Here is a 22761-nt window from a genome sequence, read left to right on the forward strand (position 1 = left end):
CATCAACCCATCCAATGCGACAAGCAAGCTGGAGACCACAACCAATGGCAGCTTCATTCTCCAGGGCCACAGCGTGACTGAAGAGCCGTGGCCAGGCCGTGCCCTGGAGATGTTCAGGTCAGACCAGCGTCACGATACTGGGCCAGTGGACACATGTTCTGCTCAAGCCAGAGCCTTGGCATTACGTAGAGTGCCCGCACCCAGCTGGCGAGGGGCAAAGCCAGACACCCACACACACACACACACACACACACACACACCCCCCCCCACACACACACACACCCACCATCTTCAGGACAGATGGCAAGGACTTCTCATCCCTACGTTTCCGACCTCAACCTGGGAAACAAAAAGGAAAATGGATCTGAGCATTATTGTTAAATATACAGTGTGGAGGCCCAAAGGGCTGGAGTAACTCAGCGGGTCAGGCAGCATCTGTGGAGAACATGGATAGGTGACGTTTCACAGAATGCTGGAGTAACTCAGCGGGTCAGGCAGCATCTGTGGAGAACATGGATAGGTGACGTTTCACAGAGTGCTGGAGTAACTCAGCGGGTCAGGCAGCATCTGTGGAGAACATGGATAGGTGACGTTTCACAGAGTGCTGGTGTAACTCAGCGGGTCAGGCAGCATCTGTGGAGAACATGGGTAGGTGACGTTTCACAGAGTGCTGGAGTAACTCAGCGGGTCAGGCAGCATCTGTGGAGAACATAGATAGGTAACGTTTCACAGAGTGCTGGAGTAACTCAGCGGGTCAGGCAGCATCTCTGAAGAGAAGGAATGGGTGACGTTTCGGGTCGAGGGCCCTCTTCAGATTTGTAGGTTAATTGGCTTCAGTAAATTGCCTCTAGTGTGCAGGGTGGGAGTAATGTGCGGGGTGATCGCTGGTTGGCATGGATTCGGTGGGCAGAAGGGCCTGTTCCCGCGCTGTATCACTAAACTAACTTGTGGACGATGATTTGGACAGGGCAGTGCCTCTCCCAGCCTCACCTGTTACAGCAGCAGTAGAGAGAGACGGGCAACTCCTCTGCCACCCGGTACTTGCCAGAGTCCGGCAAGTCCTGGCACTCACCGATGAATGCCTGCAGGTCGGTCTGTGGGAACCCCTGCCGCTGGTAAAGCTGATGGAGAGGGCAGAGCAGAACGTGACGCAGGGCAAGGGTACACAGGAGGCAAGCAGCAGGTAACATGCAGCACCTTAAACCCACCTCTAAGACGAGGCCAAACAGCCACCACCTCCTCAACCGCGGACACAAAGAGTCATTCATCACCGACACAGGCCCTTCAGCCCAACTTGCCCATGCCCACCATCTACTCTAGTCCCACCTAGTGGCTCAGCAGTAGAGTTGCTGCCTTACAGCACTTGCAGCGCCGGAGAACCAGGTTCGATCCCGACTACGGGTGCTGTCTGTACAGAGTTTGTACGTTCTCCCCGTGACCTGCGTGGGTTTTCTCAGAGATCTTCAGTTTCCTCCCACACTCCAAAGACGTGCAGGTTTTTTAGGTTTAGTTGGCTTTGTGTAGGTGTAAATTGTCCCTAGTGTGTTCAGGAAAGTGTTAGTGTTTGTGTGGGGATCGCAGGTTGTAGCGGACTTGGTGGGCCGAAGAGCCTGTTTCTTCTCTGTATCTCCACCTAAACCTGCCTGCGTTTGGTCCATAACTCTAAACCTTCCTTATCCATGTACCTGTCCAAATGTCCTTTAAAGATTGTTACAGCACCTGCCTCAACTACCTCCTCAGGCAGCTCATTCCATACACCCACCACCTCATGTGTGGACAAAGTTGCACCTCAGGTTCTTAGTAAACCTTTTCCTCCTCTCACTTTAAACAGACAATAGACAAATAGTGCAGGAATAGGCTATTCGGCCCTTCGAGCCAACACCACCATTCAATGCGATCATGGCTGATCATACCCAATCAGTACCCCATTTCTGCCTTCTCCCCATATCCCCTGACTCCACTATCTTTAAGAGCCCTATCTAGCTCTCTCTTGATAGCATCCAGAGAACCTGCCTCCACCGCCCTGAGGCAGAGAATTCCACAGACTCACAACGCTCTGTGAGAAAAAGTGTTTCCTCGTCTCCGTTCTAAATGGATTACCCCTTATTCTTAAACTGTGGCTCCTGGTTCTGGACTCCCCCAACATCGGGAACATGTTTCCTGCCTCTAGCGTATGCAAACCCTTAACAATCTTATATGTGTCAATAAGATACCCTCTCATCCTTCTAAACTCCAGAGTGTACAAGCCCAGCCGCTCCATTCTCCATGACGTCATGTGATTCTTGATGCCCCTACTCTGGGTAAAACACTCTGCATTCAAAACATTCCCGTAAAACAGTCAGACACATTTATCATCAAGTTGATGCAAATTTCCTTCAGCTGCTTCCACTCGGCTCCAGAGTGCCGGGTTCAATCCCAGCCTCAGGTGCACAGGGTTCCCCAAGGAGTTTGTTTACCTCCCACATCCCAAAGACTGCAGGAGGGTAAGAAATGGAACTGGAGGTGAATGAATGAAGAGCTTATTGGCCAAGTGTTCACATACAAGGTGCCTGTAACAAATAGCATTGGTCTGGCTCACAACCCGCAGCTCCTCTCCTGCCCGTGTCCTCCACCCACCCTCACGCACACATCTTCCAGCCTACACACACTGGGGACAATTCACCTACACACCTGCAGGTCTTTGGAGTGTGGGAGGAAACCGGAGCGCCCGGAAAAAACCCCACACAGGTCACAGGGAGAACGTACAAACTCCGTGCAGACAGCACCTGTAGTCGGCACTGCACCACTCTGCTGACCCTGTACAAAGATCATCAGATCCATGCTAGTCCCAAGCATGTTTATATTTACGTTCAGGCCAGGACTGGCCAATTGCCCTGGGCCCCAGCCAATGGTCTCTGGCACACTGGCTTCATCTTGCGCTAAACGTTATTCCCTTTATCCTGTATCTGGACACTGTGGACGGCTCGATTGTAATCATGTATTGTCTTTCCGCTGACTGGTTAGCACGCAACAAAAAAGCTTTTCACGGCACCTCTGTCCACGTGACAATAAACTGCAGCCAACGCCCAGGTGAGGTTTCCTTACTTTGATGGTCTCGTAGGTGTCGGTGATGAGGGCAATGAAGAGGCTGAGGACCATGTAGATGAAGAGGCTGATGAAGGAGTACAGGTACAACCTGCTGAAGAGCCACACCAGGTAGCTCTTGTCCTTCATGGCCGCAAAGGTGGAGAACATGTCATCGCCATTGATGAGGGAGAAGAGGCACTCGGAGACCATGTTGAGCGATCGGAACTGTGGATCCAGAGCCAACATCAGCGGGCAACTCCACTGTCCCACCACAGACTCCCCGACGGCCCCCAGCCGCCCTCAACTTACCAGCAGTCCCCAACCCCCCCCCCCCCCCCCCCCCCCCCCAAACACCCCCAACTCCCCAGCAATCCCCAACTCATACCCACCCCACGAGAATCCCCAGACCGTCACACAAAACGGTAAAAGGGGAAGTACAACGGGATCTGGGGGTCCTTGTTCATCAGTCACTGAAAGTAAGCATGCAGGTACAGCAGGTAGTGAAGAAAGCGAATGGCATGTTGGCCTTTATAATGAGTAATCGAATATAGGAGCAAATAGATCCTTCTGCAGTTGTACGGAGCCCTAGTGAGACCACACCTGGAGTATTGTGTGCAGTTTTGGTCTCCTAATTTGAGGAAGGACATTCTTGCTATTGAGGGAGTGCAGCATAGGTTTACGAGGTTAATTCCCGGGATGGCGGTACTGTCATATGCTGAGAGAATGGAGCGACTGGGCTTGTACACTCTGGAGTTTAGAAGGATGAGAGGATATCTTAATGAAACATATAAGATTATTCAGGGTTTGGACACGCTAGAGGCAGGAAACATGTTCCCGATGTTGGGGGAGACGAGAACCAGGGGCTACAGTTTAAGAATAAGGGGTAAGCCATTTAGAACAGAGACGAGGAAACACTTTTTCACACAGAGAGTTGTGAGCCTGTGGAATTCTCTGCCTCAGAGGGTGGTGGAGGCAGGTTCTCTGGATACTTTCAAGAGCTCTTAAAGATAACAGAGTCAGGGGATATGGGGAGAAGGTGGGAACGGGGTACTGATTGGGGATGATCAGCCATGGTCACATTGAATGGCGGTGCTGGCTCGAAGGGCCGAATGGTCTACTCCTGCACCTATTGTCTATTGCAAACCAACCTCCCTGCCATCGCCCCCATCTACACCTCATGCTGCCTCGGCAAGGCCAGCAGCATCATCAAGGACCAGTCTCACCCCGGTCACTCCCTCTTCTCCCCTCTCCCATCGGGCAAGAGGTACAGAAGTGTGAAAACAAACGCACACCTCCAGATTCAGGGACAGTTTCTTCCCGGCTGTTATCAGGCAACTGAACCGTCCTGTCACCAACTAGAGAGCGGTCCTGACCTCCCATCTACCTCATTGGTGACCCTCGGACTATCTTCAATTGGACTTTGCACTAAACATTATTCCCTTTATCCTGTATCTGTACACTGTGGACACCTCGAATGTAATCACGTATCGTCTTTCCACTGACTGGTTAGCACGCAACAAAAGCTTTTCACTGTACCTCGGTACACGTGACAATAAACTAATCTAATGTGGGCCTGAGGTCCCATTCTTGTGTGACTCTATGATGACCTGGGACCAGACTCAGGCAAATAATGCCTTAAATATATCCACTGACTTGTGGCCTCCACAGCCGTCTGTGGCAAAGAATTCCACAGATTCACCACCCTCTGACTAAAGAAATTCCTCCTCATCTCCTTCCTAAAAGAACGTCCTTTAATTCTGAGCTGTGCCCTCTGGTCCTAGACTCTCCCACTAGTGGAAACATCCTCTCCACATCCACTCTATCCAGGCCTTTCACTATTCTGTAAGTTTCAATGAGGTCCCCCCTCATTCTTCTAAACTCCAGCCAGTACAGGACCGGTGCCGACAAACGCTCATCATTCCTGGGATCATTCTTGTAAACCTCCTCTGGACCCTCTCCAGAGCCAGCACATCCTTCCTCAGATCTGGTGCCCAAAGGCAACGAGCGTGGTCCAACCCGATCCCCCCCCCCCCCCCCCCCCCCCCTGCCACCTCCACTCTTGCCCGCGCTGGCATCTTGCCCACCCGCTCCCCATCCTCGTCTCCCGCCCCTCGTCAGCGGCGCCCCGCACCTTCTGGTGATACGGCCCCAGCACGATCCATCCACAGAAGCAGTAGCCCAGGTACATCATGGAGGCACAGCAGCAGAAACGCATCACATTGGGCAGTGCCGCACGCAGGGTGAGAATCAACACCTACAGCAAGAGGCACGTACACACGTGTAGATATATGCACACACACATAGATTTATATATAGACACACACACATACACGACACGCACACATAAATATATACTCACACAAATAGACACATACTTATACACACACACACATGTGCACACACATATACACACACACACGTATACACATATATAATCACACCCATATACTTATATATATACACACACACACACACAAATAGACACATACACACACACAAATAGATACATATATAGACACACAAATAGACATATATATATATATAAACACATAGACATATATATATTATATACATATATACACACACACATCCTATACACACACACATCCCATACACATCTACACACACACACACACAAACACAAACTGAAGAGGCACACAGCTCCTTACGTTGTACTTCTCAAAGAAGCCGAGGTATCGGATGACTCCCACCCAGACCAGCAGCGTGGACAAGCCCAGCAAGATGCTGCACACATCATACGATGCAAAACTCTGTAACACAAACAAACATCTAAATGCTGTTCCAGTCCCTGCCTCAACCACCTCCCCTTCCACACACCCACACACCCATCACCCTCCCAGTGGAAACGTTGCCCCTCAGCCTCCTGTTCAATCTTTCCCCCTCTCACCTTAAACCCATGTCCTCTGCTTGATGATTCCCTGTGGTGGGGGAAGAAACTCTGCATTCACCCCATCTATTCCCCTCGTGAGTTTATGCGCCTCTTTAAGATCAGCTTCAGCCTCCCACTCTCCAGACTCCACGCAGACAGCGGGTGGAGCTGCTGCCTCACAGTGCCAGAGACCCGCGTTCAACCCACTCTCGGGGTTCCGTCTGTACAGAGTTTGTACCTTCTCTCCGTGACCATTCTCCGGGTGCTCTGGTTTCCTTCCGCACGCCAAAGACATTTGTAGCTTAGTAGGTTAATTGCCTTCAGTAAAATTGTAAATTGTCCCAAGGGGCCACAGTTTAAGAATAAGGGGTAAGCCATTTAGAACAGAGACGAGGAAACACTTTTTCTCACAGAGAGTGAGTGATGAGTCTGTGGAATTCTCTGCCTCAGAGGGCGGTGGAGGGCGGTTCTCTGGATACTTTCAAGAGAGAGCTAGATAGGGCTTTTAAAGATAGCGGAGTCAGGGGATATGGGGAGAAGGCAGGAACGGGGTACTGATTGGGGATGATCAGCCATGATCACATTGAATGGCGGTGCTGGCTCGAAGGGCCGAATGGCCTACTCCTGCACCTATTGTCTATTTTGAGTGTAGGATATTGTTAACGTCAATGGAGATCGCTGGTCATCATAGAGTGGGTGGGCCGAAGGGCCTGTTTCCACGCTGTATCTCTAATCTAAACATCCTCTGGCAGCTTGTTCCATACACCCACCTCCCTCTGTTGGAGAAGGCAGTAATTATTCAGATCAGGTCATAGATATGAAGACAGGCCATAGATAGACACAGAGTGCTGGAGTAACTCAGCGGGTCAGGCAGCATCTGTGGAGAACATGGATAGGTGACGTTTCACAGAGTGCTGGAGTAACTCAGCGGGTCAGGCAGCATCTGTGGAGAACATGGATAGGTGACGTTTCACAGAGTGCTGGAGTAACTCAGCGGGTCAGGCAGCATCTCTGGAGAGAAATAGGCGATGTTTCGTCTGAAGAATAGGAGACCCTTCTTCAGGTAATGAAAACAGGCCCTGCAGTCCACCTTAGCCATGCTGACCAAGTCCCCAGCTATCTCCAGCAAACGTCCCTAGTCGCTTCACGCTGGAGTGGTCAACACATCTAATCCCACGTTGCACGCGCTGCATTTTGAACCATCCAGGCAGTGTGTGGATTAGGCCGGTCCTGGAGAAGGTCCAGAGGAGGTTCCCCAGAATCAATCCAGCAATGACTGGGTTAACATATGATGAGCGTTTGTAGGCACTGGGCCTGTAGATTGGGTTTAGTTTAGAGATACAGCACCAACCAGCAATCCCCGCACACTAACACTATCCTACACACACTAGGGACAATTTACACTTATACTAAGCCAATTAATCTACAAACCTGTAAGTCTTTGGAGTGTGGGAAGAAACTGACGATCCTGGAGAAAACCCATGCAGGTCACGGGGAGAACGTGCAAACTCCGTACAGACAGCACCCGTAGTCAGGATGGAACCCGGGTCTCTGGCGCTGTGAGGCAGCAGCTCTACCCACTGCACCACCGTGCCGCCCGCTGTACTCACTGGAGTTTAGAGGAATGAGGGGGGGGGTCTCATTGAAATTTAGCGAATAGCGATAGGCCTGGGTAGAGTAGATGTGGAGAGGATGTGTCCACTAGTGGGAGAGTCTAGGACCAGAGGGCACAGCCTCAGAATTAAAGAACGTTCCTTTAGGAAGGAGATGAGGAGGGATTTCTTTGACTAAAGAGTGGTGAATCTGTGGAATCTTTGCCACAGACGGCTGTGGAGGCCACAAGACAGTGGATATATTTAAGGCAGAGATAGATAGATTCTTGATCAGTAGAGGGGTCAGGGGTTACAGGGAGAAAGCAGGAGAATGGGGTTAGGAGGGAGAGATAGATCAGTCATGATTGAATGGCGGAGTAGACTTGAGACAATAGACAATAGGTGCAGGAGTAGGCCATTCGGCCCTTCGAGCCAGCACCGCCATTCAATGTGATCATGGCAGATCATCCACAATCAGTACCCTGTTCCTACCTTCTCTCCATATCCCTTAACTCCACTATCCCTAAGAGCTCTATCTAACTTGAAAGCAACTCTCATCTTGAAAACGATGGGCCGAATGGCCTAATTCTGCTGCTGTAACTGATGAACATTACTATCCCACCACCCACGGGGTCAGTCCGCACCCAGACCGCCGTCACCCCTCACCTTGGCATCAATCTCCATCTTGAGTACAGAGCCGGTGATGGTGAGCAGGTCGCTGGTGATGATCAGGGTGTACCAGCCGTTGAGGAACTGCGAACGCTCGGACCAGCTCACCTGCTTGCTGTATTGCTGGGCAAAGAAGCTGGCAAACTCCTGCAGGGACAGAACACAGGCAAGTACCCACTAAACATAACACAACTTCTACTCCCTCAGAAGGCCGAGGAAGTTCGGCATGTCCCCTACAACTCTCACCAACTTCTACAGATGCACCACAGAAAGCATTTTATCGGGATGCATCCCAGCACGGTTTGGGAACAGCTCCATCCAAGACCGCAAGAAATCGCAGTGAATTGTGGACCCAGCCCAGACCATCACACAAACCAACCTCCCTTCCATCGCCTCCATCTACACCTCACGCTGCCTCGGCAAGGCCAGCAGCATCATCAAGGACCAGTCTCACCCCGGTCACTCCCTCTTCTCCCCTCTCCCATCTGACAAGAGGTACAATAGACAATAGGTGCAGGAGTAGGCCATTTGGCCCTTTGAGCCAGCACCGCCAGTGTGAAAACGCACACCTCCAGATTCAGGGACAGTTTCTTCAAGGCTGTTATCAGGCAACTGAACCATCTTCTCACCAACTGGAGAGCGGTCCTGAACTACTATCTACCTCATTGATGACCCTCGGACTATCCTTGATCAGACTTTGCCGGCTTTACCTTGCACTAAACGTTTTTCCCTTATCATGGCTCGATTGTAATCATGTATTGTCTTTCCGCTGACTGGTTAGACGCAACAAAAGCTTTTCACTGTACCTCGGTATACATGACAATAAACTAAACTGAACCAAGCCTGGGTGTAGATCTGATCCTCCAACCAACCACAATGCAGTTACGGGATCTTTTCTCCAACTGTAACAATTTCACGCTGTAACTCTATATTCTGCACTCAGCTATTTTCCTCTTTTGCAGGTTCCCAAGGAATCTCAAGACTTGAGATGCGGTGTGGAAGCTGGCCCTTCGGCCCACCGAGTCCATGCCGACCAGCGATCACCCCGTACACTAACACTATCCTACAGTTTAACCAAAGCAAATTAACCAATAAACCATAGAGAGACTGTAGATAACCCATGAACCTGCACATCTTTGGAGTGTGGGAGGAAACCAGAGCACCCGGAGAAAACACACACAGTCACGGGGAGAACGTGCAAACTCCGTACAGACAGCACAGGATCAGGATGGAACCCGGGTGTCTGGCGCTGTGAGGCAGCAGCTCTACCGCTGTGCCACCACAGTTACCAACTACGCCTGGGTGTAGCCTTGATCCTCCAGCCTACCCCATGTGCACACTGGACCTTGTAACAACAGAATTGTAACAACATAATTCTGCAACACTAAATCCTGCTATTCTCCTCTTTTGCAGGTTCCCAAAGGAATCTTTAGACTTGAGATACAGCATGGAAACTGGCCCTTCGGCCCTCCGAATCCGTGCCGACCAGCAATCATCCCGTACACTAGCACGATCCTACACACTAGGGACAATTTACAATTTTGAATGAATGAATGACAATAACCAAAAATCTGTAGCCTCCTTTTGCTTGGGTATTTTATTTAATTCTCATGTTTAATCAATAATGTTTTATTATTAATGTTTAATGTTTTATGTGCCATTCCTAACTGTCACTGTATGTCATGTTGTCACTTGTGGGCGGAGCACCAAGGCTAATTCCTTGTATGTGAATACTTGGCCAATAAACTTATTCATTCATTCAATTTACAATTTTACCAAAGCAAATTAATTTACTTGCATGTTTTGGAATGTGGGAGGAAACTGGAGCGCCAGGAGAAACCCCACGCAGTCACGGGGAGAACGTACAAACTCCACACAGACAGCACCTGTAGTCAGGATCTAATCCAGATCTCTGGCACTGCAAGGCAGCAACTCTACCGCTGCACCACCATGCCAGGCCAGAGTGGGATGGGCCAAACAAAGGCAAACGTGACTGACTTAGATGGGGCATCTGTGTCAGCATGGACGAGTCGGGCCGAAGGGCCTGTTTCGATGCTGTACGACTCGGTCTTTGCACTACCTTTCATATTCGTGCCCAAGTTGATCATAAACATGTATAATATGATCAGCCTTTCACTGTGTAGGGAGGAACTGCAGATGCTGGTTTGCACGGATACAGACACAGAGTGCTGGAGTAACTCAGCGGGTCAGGCAGCATCTGTGGAGAACATGGATAGGTGACGTTTCACAGAGTGCTGGAGTAACTCAGCGGGTCAGGCAGCATCTGTGGAGAACATGGATAGGTGACGTTTCACAGAGTGCTGGAGTAACTCAGCGGGTCAGGCAGCATCTATGGAGCTAAGGAAATAGGCAACGTTTCGGGTCGAAACCCTTCCGGGTTTCGGCCCGAAACGTTGCCTATTTCCAGAAGGGTTTCGGCCCGAAACGTTGCCTATTTCCTTCGCTCCATAGATGCTGCTGCACCATAACTCAGCAGGTCAGGCAGCATCTGTGGAGAACATGGATAGGTGACGTTTCACAGAGTGCTGGAGTAACTCAGCGGGTCGGGCAGCATCTGTGGAGAACACGGATAGGTGACGTTTTGGGTCGAGACCCTTCATCAGACCCTAACCCCAACTTCAGACCCACCAAAATGTCACTCATTCATTCTCTCCAGAGATGCTGCCTGACCCGCTGAGTTACTCCAGCACTTTGTGTTGGTCTGCAGTTTTTCACTGCACCTTGCTACACGTGACAACAAACAATACAATACCTTTATCAAACATGAGGTAATACGTACATGTTGCAGCTTTATCCCATTGACAATGGACCGGGTGCAGAGGATCAACGAGATCAGGCAAATCCCCACGATAAAGCCGTCAAATATCATCATGTAGTGGCTGTTTCGTTGCACTAGGAGAAAGAAACTCAATGTTAGAGCGACCAGAGCAGGTCAGCAGGGAGCAGGTACACCATGTCCTCTAGAGATGCTGCCTGACCCGCTGAGTTACTCCAGCATTTCGTGTCTATCCTGGTCCCTGCATGTTGACTCCACATCACCATCTAGTGGACACTTGGAATATTTCATTTCAGCCCCCATTTGGGCCGGCACGGTGGTGCAGCGGGTAGAGCTGCTGCCTCACAGCGCCTCTACTTCCCGAGAAGATTATGGAGAGCCAGTATGTCAAAGAGAATTCTCTCGAACTTCTACAGGTGCACAGTAGAGAGCATGCTGACCGGTTGCATCGTGGCCTGGTTCGGTAACTTGAACGTCCAGGAGCGGAAAAGAATGCAGAAAGTTGTGACCACTGCCCAGTCCATCACCGGCTCTGACCTCCCCACCATCGAAGGGATCTATCGCAGTCGCTGCCTCAAAAAGGCACCAACATCATCAAAGACCCACACCATCCGGGCCACACACTCATCTCTCTGTTGCCATCGGGAAGAAGGTTCAGGAGCCTGAGAACTGTAACGTCCAGGTTCAGGAACAGCTTCTTCCCCACAGCCATCAGGCTATTAAACACAACATCATAAGCTCTGAACTACAATAGACTATTATTATTATCATTGCACTGTTATTGTATGTTATTTATTTTTTCTGAGTTTTTGTTATATTATTTATTATGTTTACATATTCTGTTGAGCTGCAGCAAGTAGGGATGTCATTGTTCTATCTGGGACACATGACAATAAAACACTCTTGACTCGACCCTTCTTCAGACTGGAGGTGTCCTCCTGAATATGCAGGCATGCGTTTCCAGACCTCTGTGCCTTTTGTCTGATGGGAGAGGACATGGGCCGAATACAAGCAAATGGGACGCGACCAATCTGCCTACTTGGTCAGCATGGGCAAGGTGGGCCGAAGGGCCTGTTTCCGTGCTGTACAGCTACGTACATCAGGGATACTCACCTCCCCCAGTTACATGCCTGCCTTTGCATTTTCTAATGGATATGTCGCTGTCCAAACCAATCTGAATCCTGCCACTGTGAGCCTTATTGTCAAAGGTGATCTGAAACAAATACAAATGATCATTAGTGCAGACATTCATTTCTGTTACTGGACCAAACACACGTTCAGATAAATAACTTGCATGTGTTGCTGTACGTTTGGGCCCCGTAACTGAGGAAGGATGTGCTGGCTCTGGAGAGGATCCAGAGGAGGTTTACAAGAACGATCCCAGGAATGAGTGGGTTAACATATGTTGAGCGTTTGTCGGCGCTGGGCCTGTACTCGCTGGAGTTTAGAAGAATGAGGGGAGACCTCATTGAAACGTACAGAATAGCGAAAGGCCCGGATAGAGTGGATGTGGAGAGGATGTTTCCACTAGTGGGAGAGTCTAGGACCAGAGGTCACAGCCTCAGAATTAAAGGACGTTCTTTTAGGAAGGAGATAAGGAAGAATTTCTTTAGCCAGAGGGGGGTGAATCTGGGGAATTAATTGCCACAGACAGCTGTGGAGGCCACAAGTCATTGGGTATTTTTAAGGCAGAGATAGATAGATTCTTGATCAGTACGGGTGTCAGTGGCTACAGGGAGAAGGCAGGAGAATGGGGTTAGGAGGGAGAGATAGATCAGCCATGATTGAATGGTGGAGTAGACTTGATGGGCCGAACCTTGCTAATCACTTATGATTAGCAAGGTTTTGGACAAGGGCTGTAGACAGCAAAGATGGTTGTGGACTGATACAGGGGACATAGATCAGAAGGGGCAGGCAGGTGGCAGATGGAGTTTAATCAGGACAAGCGTCAGGTAAAGCACTTTGGGAGGTCAGGGACTGTTCATTTAGTTTTTTTATTGTCACATGTACAGAGGTGCAGTGAAAAGCTTTTTTGTTGTGTGCTAGCCAGTCAGTGGAAAGACAATACATGATTACAATCGAGCCGTCCACAGTGTACAGATACAGGATAAAGGGAATAACGTTTAGTGCAAGGCAATGTCCAGTAAAGTCGAATTGAAGAGTCCGTCAGTCTCCAATGAGGTAGATGGGAGGTCAGGTCCGCTCTCTAGTTGGTGAAGGCTCGATTGTAATCATGTCTTGTCTTTCCGTGACTGGTTAGCACACAACAAAAGCTGTTTACAGTACCTCGGTACACGGGACAATAAACTAGACTGCAATAGGCTTATGTTATAGGAAGGAACTGGTTTAAAGCAAAGTTAGACAAAATACGGAAGTAACTCAGGACAGGCGGCATCTCTGGATTTGAAGAAGGGTCTCGACCCGAAACGTCACCCATTCCTTCTCACCACAGATGCTGCCTGACCCGCTGAGTTTGTGTCTATCTACAGTTTGAGATGAGTTTATTGTCACGTGTACCGAGGTACAGTGACAAGCTTTTGTTGCGTGCTAACCAGTCAGCAGAAAGTCAATACATGATTACAATCGAGCCGTTCTACCCAGCAGCAGGTGGATGGGGCGACATTGTACAGAGGAGCAACTTACAGTCACATGGAAATCGTAGCAATCAGGCAGCTCGTGACGCCGGATGGTTTGAAGATTGATGGCCTTGAGTTTAAACTGAATTTGCACCATTAAAAGACTGAGAAAAATAAAAAGTACTCAATGAAATTCATCGCAAATCGTCACACAGCCCAGAAACACTCGCCCATGCCGACCGACATTCCCCATCCAAACCAGCCCCATTTATACCATTAGATACTAGAGACTACACCAAACTACAAATGACTCAGGGGGACAGGCGCCATCTCTGGAGAGAAGGAATGGGTGACGTTTCGGGTCAAGATCCTTCTTAAGACAGTCTGAAGAAGAGTCTCGACCTGAAACGTCGCCCATTCCTTCTCTCTAGAGACGTTGCCTGTCCCGTTGAGTTACTCCAGCAGTTTGTGTCCAACAAGGAACTAAACCAGGTGACTTACCGATGGAAGTGCAGGGTCAAGTTTGGTTTCTCAGCTGCCGGTCTAGTGGAACCCGGAGTCATTGGCTCAATGTCCAAGCACTCTGCATGTAGAGAACACGCCAACATCACGCGTGTTAAACCGGTGGCAGCATCAACACTAGCCATGCATTCCCACACCACCCCGCACCACAGACTCACGGACAGTTTCTGCCCTGCCGTTCCCACACTCCGTGCCACAACACGGGTTGAAGTCTCACCCCTGTCGCTCCCTCTTCTCCCCACGTCCCCATCACCTCACCTCCCTTCCTCTGACTCCCATCTACACCTCACGCTGCCTCGGCAAGGCCAGCAGCATCATCAAGGACCAGTCTCACCCCGGTCACTCCCTCTTCTCCCCTCTCCCATCGGGCAAGAGGTACAGAAGTGTGAAAATGAACGCACACCTCCAGATTCAGGGACAGTTTCTTCCCGGCTGTTATCAGGCAACTGAACCGTCCTCTCACCAACTAGAGAGCAGTCCTGACCTCCCATCCACCTCATTGGAGACCCTCGGACTATCTTTAATTGGATTTTGCTGGCTTTACCTTGCACTAAACGTTATTCCCTTATCATGTATCTGTACACTGTGGACGGCTCGATTGTAATCATGTATTGTCTGGATAGCATGCAACAAAAGCTTTTCACTGTACCTCGGTACACGTGACAATAAACTAAAGTATAATAGTTTGAGTTTATGTTATAGGAAGGAACTGCAGATGCAGGTTTAAAGCGAAGATAGACAAAATACTGGAGTAACTCAGCGGGACAGGCAGCATCTCTGGATTTGAAGAAGGGTCTGAAGGGTCTTGACCCAAAACGTCACCCATTCCTTCTCACCAGAGATGCACCTGTCCCACTGAATTACTCCAGCATTGTGCGTGTATTACAGTTTGAGTTGAGTTTATTGCCATGTGTACCGAGGTACAGTGAAAAGCTTTTGTTGTGTGCTAACTAGTCAGTGGAAAGACAACACATGATTACAATCGAGCCGCCCACTGTGTACAGGTACATGATAAAGGGGATAATGTGAAAAATGTTTAGTGCAAGGTACAGCCAGCAAAGTCCAGTATAGTCTGAGGGTCACCAATGAGGTAGATGGGAGGTCAGGACCGCTCTCTAGTTGGTGAGAGGACGGTTCAGTTGCCTGATAACAGCCGGGAAGAAACTGTCCCTGAATCTGGAGGTGTGCGTTCGTTTTCACACTTCTGTACCTCTTGCCCGATGGGAGAGGGAGTGACCGGGGTGAGACTGGTCCTTGATGATGCTGTTGGCCTTGCCGAGGCAGCGTGAGGTGTAGATGGAGTCGAGCCTCCAACACGCCCCCAACACCGCGCCCAACGCCACGCCCCAACCCCGCGTGGTCAGGAAGAACTCTGCTGCTCACGTACCGGTCTCCACCATTGGGTCGATGTTGAAGGACTCGTTGCCTGGGCTGATGCTGCCCCGCTTGTAGAAGTACTGACACACGGTGAGGGGCATCAGGCCGGCCCCCCGCCTCTCGTACGCATGGTTTCCCACCGACACCCTCCGCAGCTGCACGTACTGCAAGACAAAACAAGCCCTGTCACTTCACTCCTGAAACCGGAGCTCCCAGAGAAAACCCACGCAGGTCACGGGGAGAACGTACAAACGAGAGAGAGATAGATAGGGCTCTTAAAAATAGCGGAGTCAGGGGATATGGGGAGAAGGCAGGAACGGGGTACTGATTGGGGATGATCAGCCATGATCACATTGAATGGCGGTGCTGGCTCGAAGGGCCGAATGGCCTACACCTGCACCTATTGTCTATTGACAGCACCCGTAGTCAGGGTGAGACCCGGGTCTCTGGCCCTGTGAGGCAGCAGCTCTACCCGCTGCACCACCATGCGCCCATCTATTTGTTTTATACTTGTACTTTCCATTGAAACATAACTGGGCTGAGGTTGGATGACAAGAGGGTCTGGGATGGGAATACTGACATGGGTGAAGATGAAGGACAGATACTCGTAGACTTCACTCTGGGTGTAGATGGCAAGTCACTGTCGCTGTTGTCAGGTAGTTTTTAATGAAGAGGTGTTTAAATGCCACCGTGTTTTCTTCTTGAACCAGAACCACCATCTGGTTGCTGAGACCAACACGACCAAACTGAGGAGCAGAACAGGAGCTGTTGAACATCGGCCAACAGCGGTGGTGACAAACACGGGACAGTGACACGCGGGCAGCCACGCATGGAGACGCATGGTGTGTGGGAAGGAACTGTCAGGGATGCGGCTTACACCAAAGAAAGACACAAAACGCTGGAGTAACGTCATGCGGGACAGGCAGCATCCCTGGAGAGGAGGAATGGATGACGCTTCGGGCTGAGACCCTTCCCAGTCAGAAGAACAGACTCGACACGCAAAACGTCACCCCTTCCTTCTCTCCAGAGATGCTGCCTGTCCCGCTGAGTTACTCCAGCACTTTGTGTCTATCTTCAGCACAGGAACAGGCCCTTCGGCCCACAATGTCGCTGCAGGATCTCATTGAAACATATAAGATTATTAAGGGTTTGGACACACTAGAGGCAGGAAACATGTTCCCGATGTTGGGGGAGTCCAGAACCAGGGGCCACAGTTAAGAATAAGGGGTAAGCCATTTAGAACGGAGACGAGGGAAACACTTTTTTCTCACAGAGAGTTGTGAGTCTGTGGAATTCTCTGCCTCAAGAGGCATGTTGGCTGGTGTGGGCAAGTTGGGCTGAAGGGCCTGTTTCCACACTGTATCACTCTATGACTAGTGTAGATGGGCATGTTGGCTGGTGTGGGCAAGTTGGGCTGAAGGGCCTGTTTCCACACTGTATCACTCTGTGACTAGTGTAGATGGGCATGTTGGCTGGTGTGGGCAAGTTGGGCTGTAGGGCCTGTTTCCACACTGTATCACTCTATGACTAGTGTAGCTGGGACATTGTTGGCTGGTGTGGGCAAGTTGGGCTGTAGGGCCTGTTTCCACGCTGTATCACTCTGTGACTAGTGTAGATGGGCATGTTGGCTGGTGTGGGCAAGTTGGGCTGTAGGGCCTGTTTCCACACTGTATCACTCTGTGACTAGTTACCCTATCTATGCCACTGGTCATTTTATACACTTCTATTAGGTCTCCCCCTCAGCCACCAAAGCTCCAGAGAACAAAGGTCATAAGGAATAGGAGTAGAATTAGGCCATTCGGCCCATCAAGTCTACTCCCCCAGTCAATCACGGCTGATCTATCTCGCCCTCCTAACCCCATTCTCCTGCCTTCTCCCCATAACCCCTGACACCCATAGTAATCAATAATCTATCTATCTCTGCCTTAAAAATATCCACTGACTTGTGGCCTCCACAGCCGTCTGTGGCAAATAATTCCACAGATTCACCACCCTCTGGCTAAAGAAATTCCTCCTCATCTCCTTTCTAAATGATCGTCATTTATTTCTGAGACTGTGACCTCTAGTCCACAGATTCACCACCCTCTGATTACAGACATTCATTTATTCTAACATAGACGGGGCATCTTGGGTGACAGGGACCTCCAGAGCAAACAAAAACATGACAGTCAATTATGTTTCTCTTTTCCAAGGTCTATGTTCTCAAGGCAACATCCAATTGGAGAAGTTGGGCAGGCTGGGATTCTAATCCTTGGAGCGCAGGAGGATGAGGGGTGATCTTATATAGGTGTACAAAATCATGAGAGGAATAGATCGGGTAGATGCACAGAATCTCTTGTCCAGAGATGGGGAAAGGAAGGGAAGATGCAAGTTTACAAAAAAAAGACAAAGTGCTGGAGTAACTCAGCGGGTCAGGCAGCATCTGTGGAGAACATGGATAGATGACGTTTCACAGAGTGCTGGAGTAACTCAGCGGGTCAGGCAGCATCTGTGGAGAACATGGATAGGTGACGTTTCACAGAGTGCTGGAGTAACTCAGCGGGTCAGGCAGCATCTGTGGAGAACATGGATAGGTGACATTTCACAGAATGCTGGAGAAACTCAGCGGGTGCAGCAGCATCTATGGAGCAAAGGAAATAGGCAACGTTTCGGGCCGAAACCCTTCTTCAGACTCTGAGAGATTGGGCGGTGACAATTGAAAATCACTGCATAAGGAAGTGAAAGCGATGGATGAAATTATATTTAATAGTAATTCGGGCAAATGGTAGATAGGACAGGTTTAGAGGATATGGGTTCAGATGTAAGAAAATGGGACTGGGGTCTTTTTTTAGTTTGGGGAATCAGCAAACCAGAGGACACAGATTGAAAGTGAGATGGATGTATGGAACAAGCTGCCAGAGGAGGTCATCAGGTAGGGACTAGAACAACATTTCTAAGGCACTGACAGGTACATGAATGGTAGAGGTTTACAGGGATCTGGGTTAAACTAATGGAACTAGTGTAACATAGAAACATAGAAAATAGGTGCAGGAGTAGGCCATTCGGCCCTTCGAGCCTGCACCGCCATTCAATATGATCGTGGCTGATCATCCAACTCAATATCCTGTACCTGCCTTCTCTCCATACCCCCTGATCCCTTTAGCCACAAGGGCCACATCTAACTCCCTCTTAAATATAGCCAATGAACTGGCCTCAACTACCTTCTGTGGCAGAGAATTCCACAGATTCACCACTCTCTGTGTGAAATTTTTTTTTCTCATCTCAGTCCTAAAAGATTTCCCCCTTATCCTTAAACTGTGACCCCTTGTTCTGGACTTCCCCAACATCGGGAACAATCTTCCTGCATCTAGCCTGTCCAACCCCTTAAGAATTTTGTAAGTTTCTATAAGATCCCCCCTCAATCTTCTAAATTCTAGCGAGTACAAGCCGTGTAGCTGGGACATCTTGGTCAGCATGGTCTAATCAAGCTAAAAGGCCCGTTGCCATGGTCTCTGCTGTGCTGTTAGACAGAGAGGAAAGGTTTAAGAAGGACCAAATGGGAGCATCTTAGATGGGACACAGCGTGGAAACAGGCCATTCGGCCCAACTTGCCGCAGCTACACTAGTTCCTTACATTTGGTCCATAACCCTCCAAACATGTCCTATCCATGTACCTGTCTAACTGTTTCTTGAACGATGGGATAGTCCCAGCATCAACTACCTCCTCTGGCAGCTTGTTCCATACACCCACCACCCTCTGTGGGAAAGAGTTACCCCTTAGATTCCTATCAAATCTTTTCCCCCTCACCTTAACCTTATTCTCTGCCTCAGAGGGCGGTGGAGGCCGGTTCTCTGGATACTTTCGAGAGAGCTTGATAGGGCTCTTAAAGATAGCGGAGTCAAGGGATACGGGGAGAAGGCAAGAACGGGGTACTGATTGTGGATGATCAGCCATGATCACATTGAATGGCGGTGCTGGCTCGAAGGGCCGAATGGCCTAGTCCTGCACCTATTGTCTATTGTGTCCTCTGGTCCTCAATTTCCCTACTCTGGGCAAGAGACTCTGTGCGTCTACCCGATCTATTCCTCTCATGATTTTGTACACCACATGGTACACTGGGGTCGACTGGATTTAACGCGTTCACAACTAGTCTATCCAAGCACATGATGATCATGGATGCCGGGGGTCTCTGGGTTGAGAGTGGGCAAGGCACAAGACCTTGTTTTCCTTCAGCACCAGAGTGACGGTGGCCTCGATGCAGGTGGGACCCTCCTGACGGAGTAGGGAGCGAGACCAGGATCCTGTACACGGTGCGTGGCTCGATTGTAATCATGCGCAGTCTCTCTGTTGCAACAGAAGCTTCTCACTGCAGCTCGACGCACGGGACAATGAACTAAACACCGTTCACCTTGGTGGGCACGGGGGAGGTGGGCCAAAGGGCCTGTTACTGTGCAGTGTGACTGAGGGCCAGGGTGTGGGAGGGTTACCTGTAGAGTGGCCACAGGTGTGGGACGGTTACCTGGAGTTGGACCACAGGTGTGTGGGCTGGGGGTTGTTACCTGCAGAGTGACCACAGGTGTGGGGGTGGGGGGGGTACCTGGAGTTTGGACCATAGGTGTGGGAGGGTTACCTGTAGAGTAGCCTCAGGTGTGGGGGGGGGACCTGGAGTTTGGACCATAGGTGTGGGGGGGGGGGTTACCTGAACAGTGACCAAAGGTGTGTGGGGGGGGGGTACCTGCACAGTGACTACATGGTGTGGGAGAGTTACCTGTAGAGTGACCACAGGTGTGGGAGAGTTACCTGGAGTTGGACCACAGGTGTGTGGGCTGGGGGGTTGTTACCTGCAGAGTGACCACAGGTGTGGGGGTGGGGGGGGTACCTGGAGTTTGGACCATAGGTGTGGGAGGGTTACCTGTAGAGTAGCCTCAGGTGTGGGGGGGGACCTGGAGTTTGGACCATAGGTGTGGGGGGGGGTTACCTGAACAGTGACCAAAGGTGTGTGGGGGGGGGGGGGGTACCTGCACAGTGACTACATGGTGTGGGAGAGTTACCTGTAGAGTGACCACAGGTGTGGGAGGGTTACCTGGAGTTGACCCACAGATGTGGGGGCTGGGGGGGTGGGTTTGTTACCTGAAGAGTGACCACAGGTGTGGGGGAGGGCTACCTGCAGAGTGACCGTGGGCCAGGTTGTGGGAGGGTTACCTGGAGTTGGACCACAGGTGTGGGGGCTGGGGAGAGGGGGGGTTGTTATCTGCAGAGTGACCATGGGCCAGGGTGTGGGGGGGGGAGGGTTACCTGGAGTTGGTTACCACAAGTGTGGGGGCTGGACCACAGGTGTGGGGGTTGTTACCTGCAGAGTGACCATGGCTATCTTCAGGATCTGGACGCCCAGTTTCCAGGGCTTGCGCCCGCGGGCCCTGAACTTCTCGCACGGGTTCATGAAGAAGTATTTCAGCTTCCTGCGGAGTTGGTCGGTGTCGGCGACTTCTCTGTCCCGCTCTCCGTCCTTCCCCAGCGAGGTGGGGTCACCGGACCCTCCACTGACCGGCAGATCGGCATCTTCCATACCTGGTGAGGCAAGGACAATGTGCACACAAGGAACTGCAAGACACGTCAGTCTAGCCAGCAAGACAACTAGACAACTAGACAACTAGACAACTTCATTATCATTGCACACAGTACAAGTACACGTACAACGAAACGCAGTTTTGCATCGAACCAGAATGCAAAGCAGTAAAGTGCAGATGAAGGCAATATATACAAATGAGGATATATTGGTGTCTATACATAGACATATACGGGGGGAGGGCTAGCACCGGGCCTGTGAGTTCAGCAGGGTAATGGTGTTTTGGAAGAAGCCGTTCCTTAGCCTGCTGGTGCGAGACCTAAGGCTCCTGTACTGCCTCCCTGATGGGAGGAGGGTAAACAGTCCATGGTTGGGGTGCGAGGGGTCCTTAATGATGTTGCCAGCCCGTCTCAGACACCGTGTGCGGTGAAGGACAGCCATGGCAGGGAGCGGGGCACCGATGATGTGATGTGCGGTTTTCCCCACCCGTTGCAGTGCCTTCCTGTCAGCTGTGATCGACTTTAGGAAGTGACACGGTCCACATTCCCCAGTTTACACTGACGGTGCCGAAGTAGACATGGAATAGTGGAAACAGAATTCCTCGGAGTTAATATCAGCAACACCTTCTCCTGGACCACCCACCCGTGTTGAAGCAACGACCAAGAAAGCACACCAACGCCTCTACATCCTGAGAAGGCAAAGGAGGCTCGGCATGGTCCCCTACAATCTCACCAACTTCCACAGATGCTCCATTGACAAGCATTTTATCGGGATGCATCACAGCACGGTTTGGGAACAGCTCCTCCAAGACCGCCAAGGAAATTTGCAGAGTGGTGGACACAAGCCACCAGAGACCGCTCACACAAACCAACCTCCCTTCCATCGCTCCATCTACACCTCACGCTGCCTTGGCAAGGCCAGCAGCATCATCAAGGACCAGTCTCACCCCGGTCACTCCCTCTTCTTCTCTCTTCCCCTCTGCAAGAGGTACAGAAGTGTGAAAAACGCACACTCCAGATTCAGGGACAGTTTCTTCCGGCTGTTATCAGGCAACCTGAACCGTCCTCTCGACCAACATTGAGAGCAGTCCTGACACTTCATCTGCCTTATTGGTGACCCTTGGACTATCTTTGATCAGACTTTGCTGGCTTTACCCTCGCACTAACGTTATTCCTTGCTCATGTACCTGTACACTGTAGACGGATTGATTGTAGATCATGTATTTTCTTTCCGCTGACTGGTTAGCACGCAACAGAAGCTTTTCACTGTACCTCGGTACATGTGACAATAAATAAGTAAAGCTTCTTGCATATGGCGTTGACAGCCTATAGTTGGAGTTCAAGGGTAGACATCCAGGCCTGGACAGCATCAGATACTGGGTGATGGCTTTGATGCCACCAGGGAAAAGGGGACAGGGGTGTGTGGTTAGTTACCTGCAATTGGAGAATTCAACGTTCATGCCACTGGGGTGTGCGCGAGCTACCCAAGCCTAATACGAGGTTAGACACAATATGCTGGAGTAACTCAGTGGGACAGGCAACATCTCTGGGGAGAAGGAATGGGTGATGTTTCAGTTAGAGTCTGAAGATGGGTCTGGATCTGAAATGTCACCCAACCCTTTTCTCCAGAGATGCTGCCTGTCCCGCTGAGTTACTCCAGCATTTTGTGTCTATCAAGGTCAGTGTGAGAATGGGAATGGGAAGGGGATAGATGGGCCAAACGGCAT

At 50.4% G+C, this 22761-nt stretch overlaps 1 protein-coding gene across 1 annotated transcript; it reads right to left on the reverse strand.

Annotated features, from left to right (window-relative positions):
* Positions 1-986: 986 nt before the first annotated feature.
* mcoln3 (mucolipin TRP cation channel 3) lies at positions 987-21049 on the reverse strand. The gene is given in 13 exon segments (XM_033027851.1): positions 987-1121; positions 3085-3291; positions 5198-5320; positions 5736-5837; positions 8215-8364; positions 11018-11130; positions 12128-12227; positions 13658-13754; positions 14092-14173; positions 15500-15653; positions 16070-16124; positions 16126-16235; positions 20820-21049. Coding segments are annotated over 13 exon segments (1644 nt in total). The 5' UTR covers positions 21036-21049.
* Between the last annotated feature and the right edge of the window lie 1712 nt (positions 21050-22761).

Source organism: Amblyraja radiata, chromosome 10 (assembly GCF_010909765.2).
Source record: "Amblyraja radiata isolate CabotCenter1 chromosome 10, sAmbRad1.1.pri, whole genome shotgun sequence".
In the NCBI taxonomy this organism is placed as follows: domain Eukaryota; kingdom Metazoa; phylum Chordata; class Chondrichthyes; order Rajiformes; family Rajidae; genus Amblyraja; species Amblyraja radiata.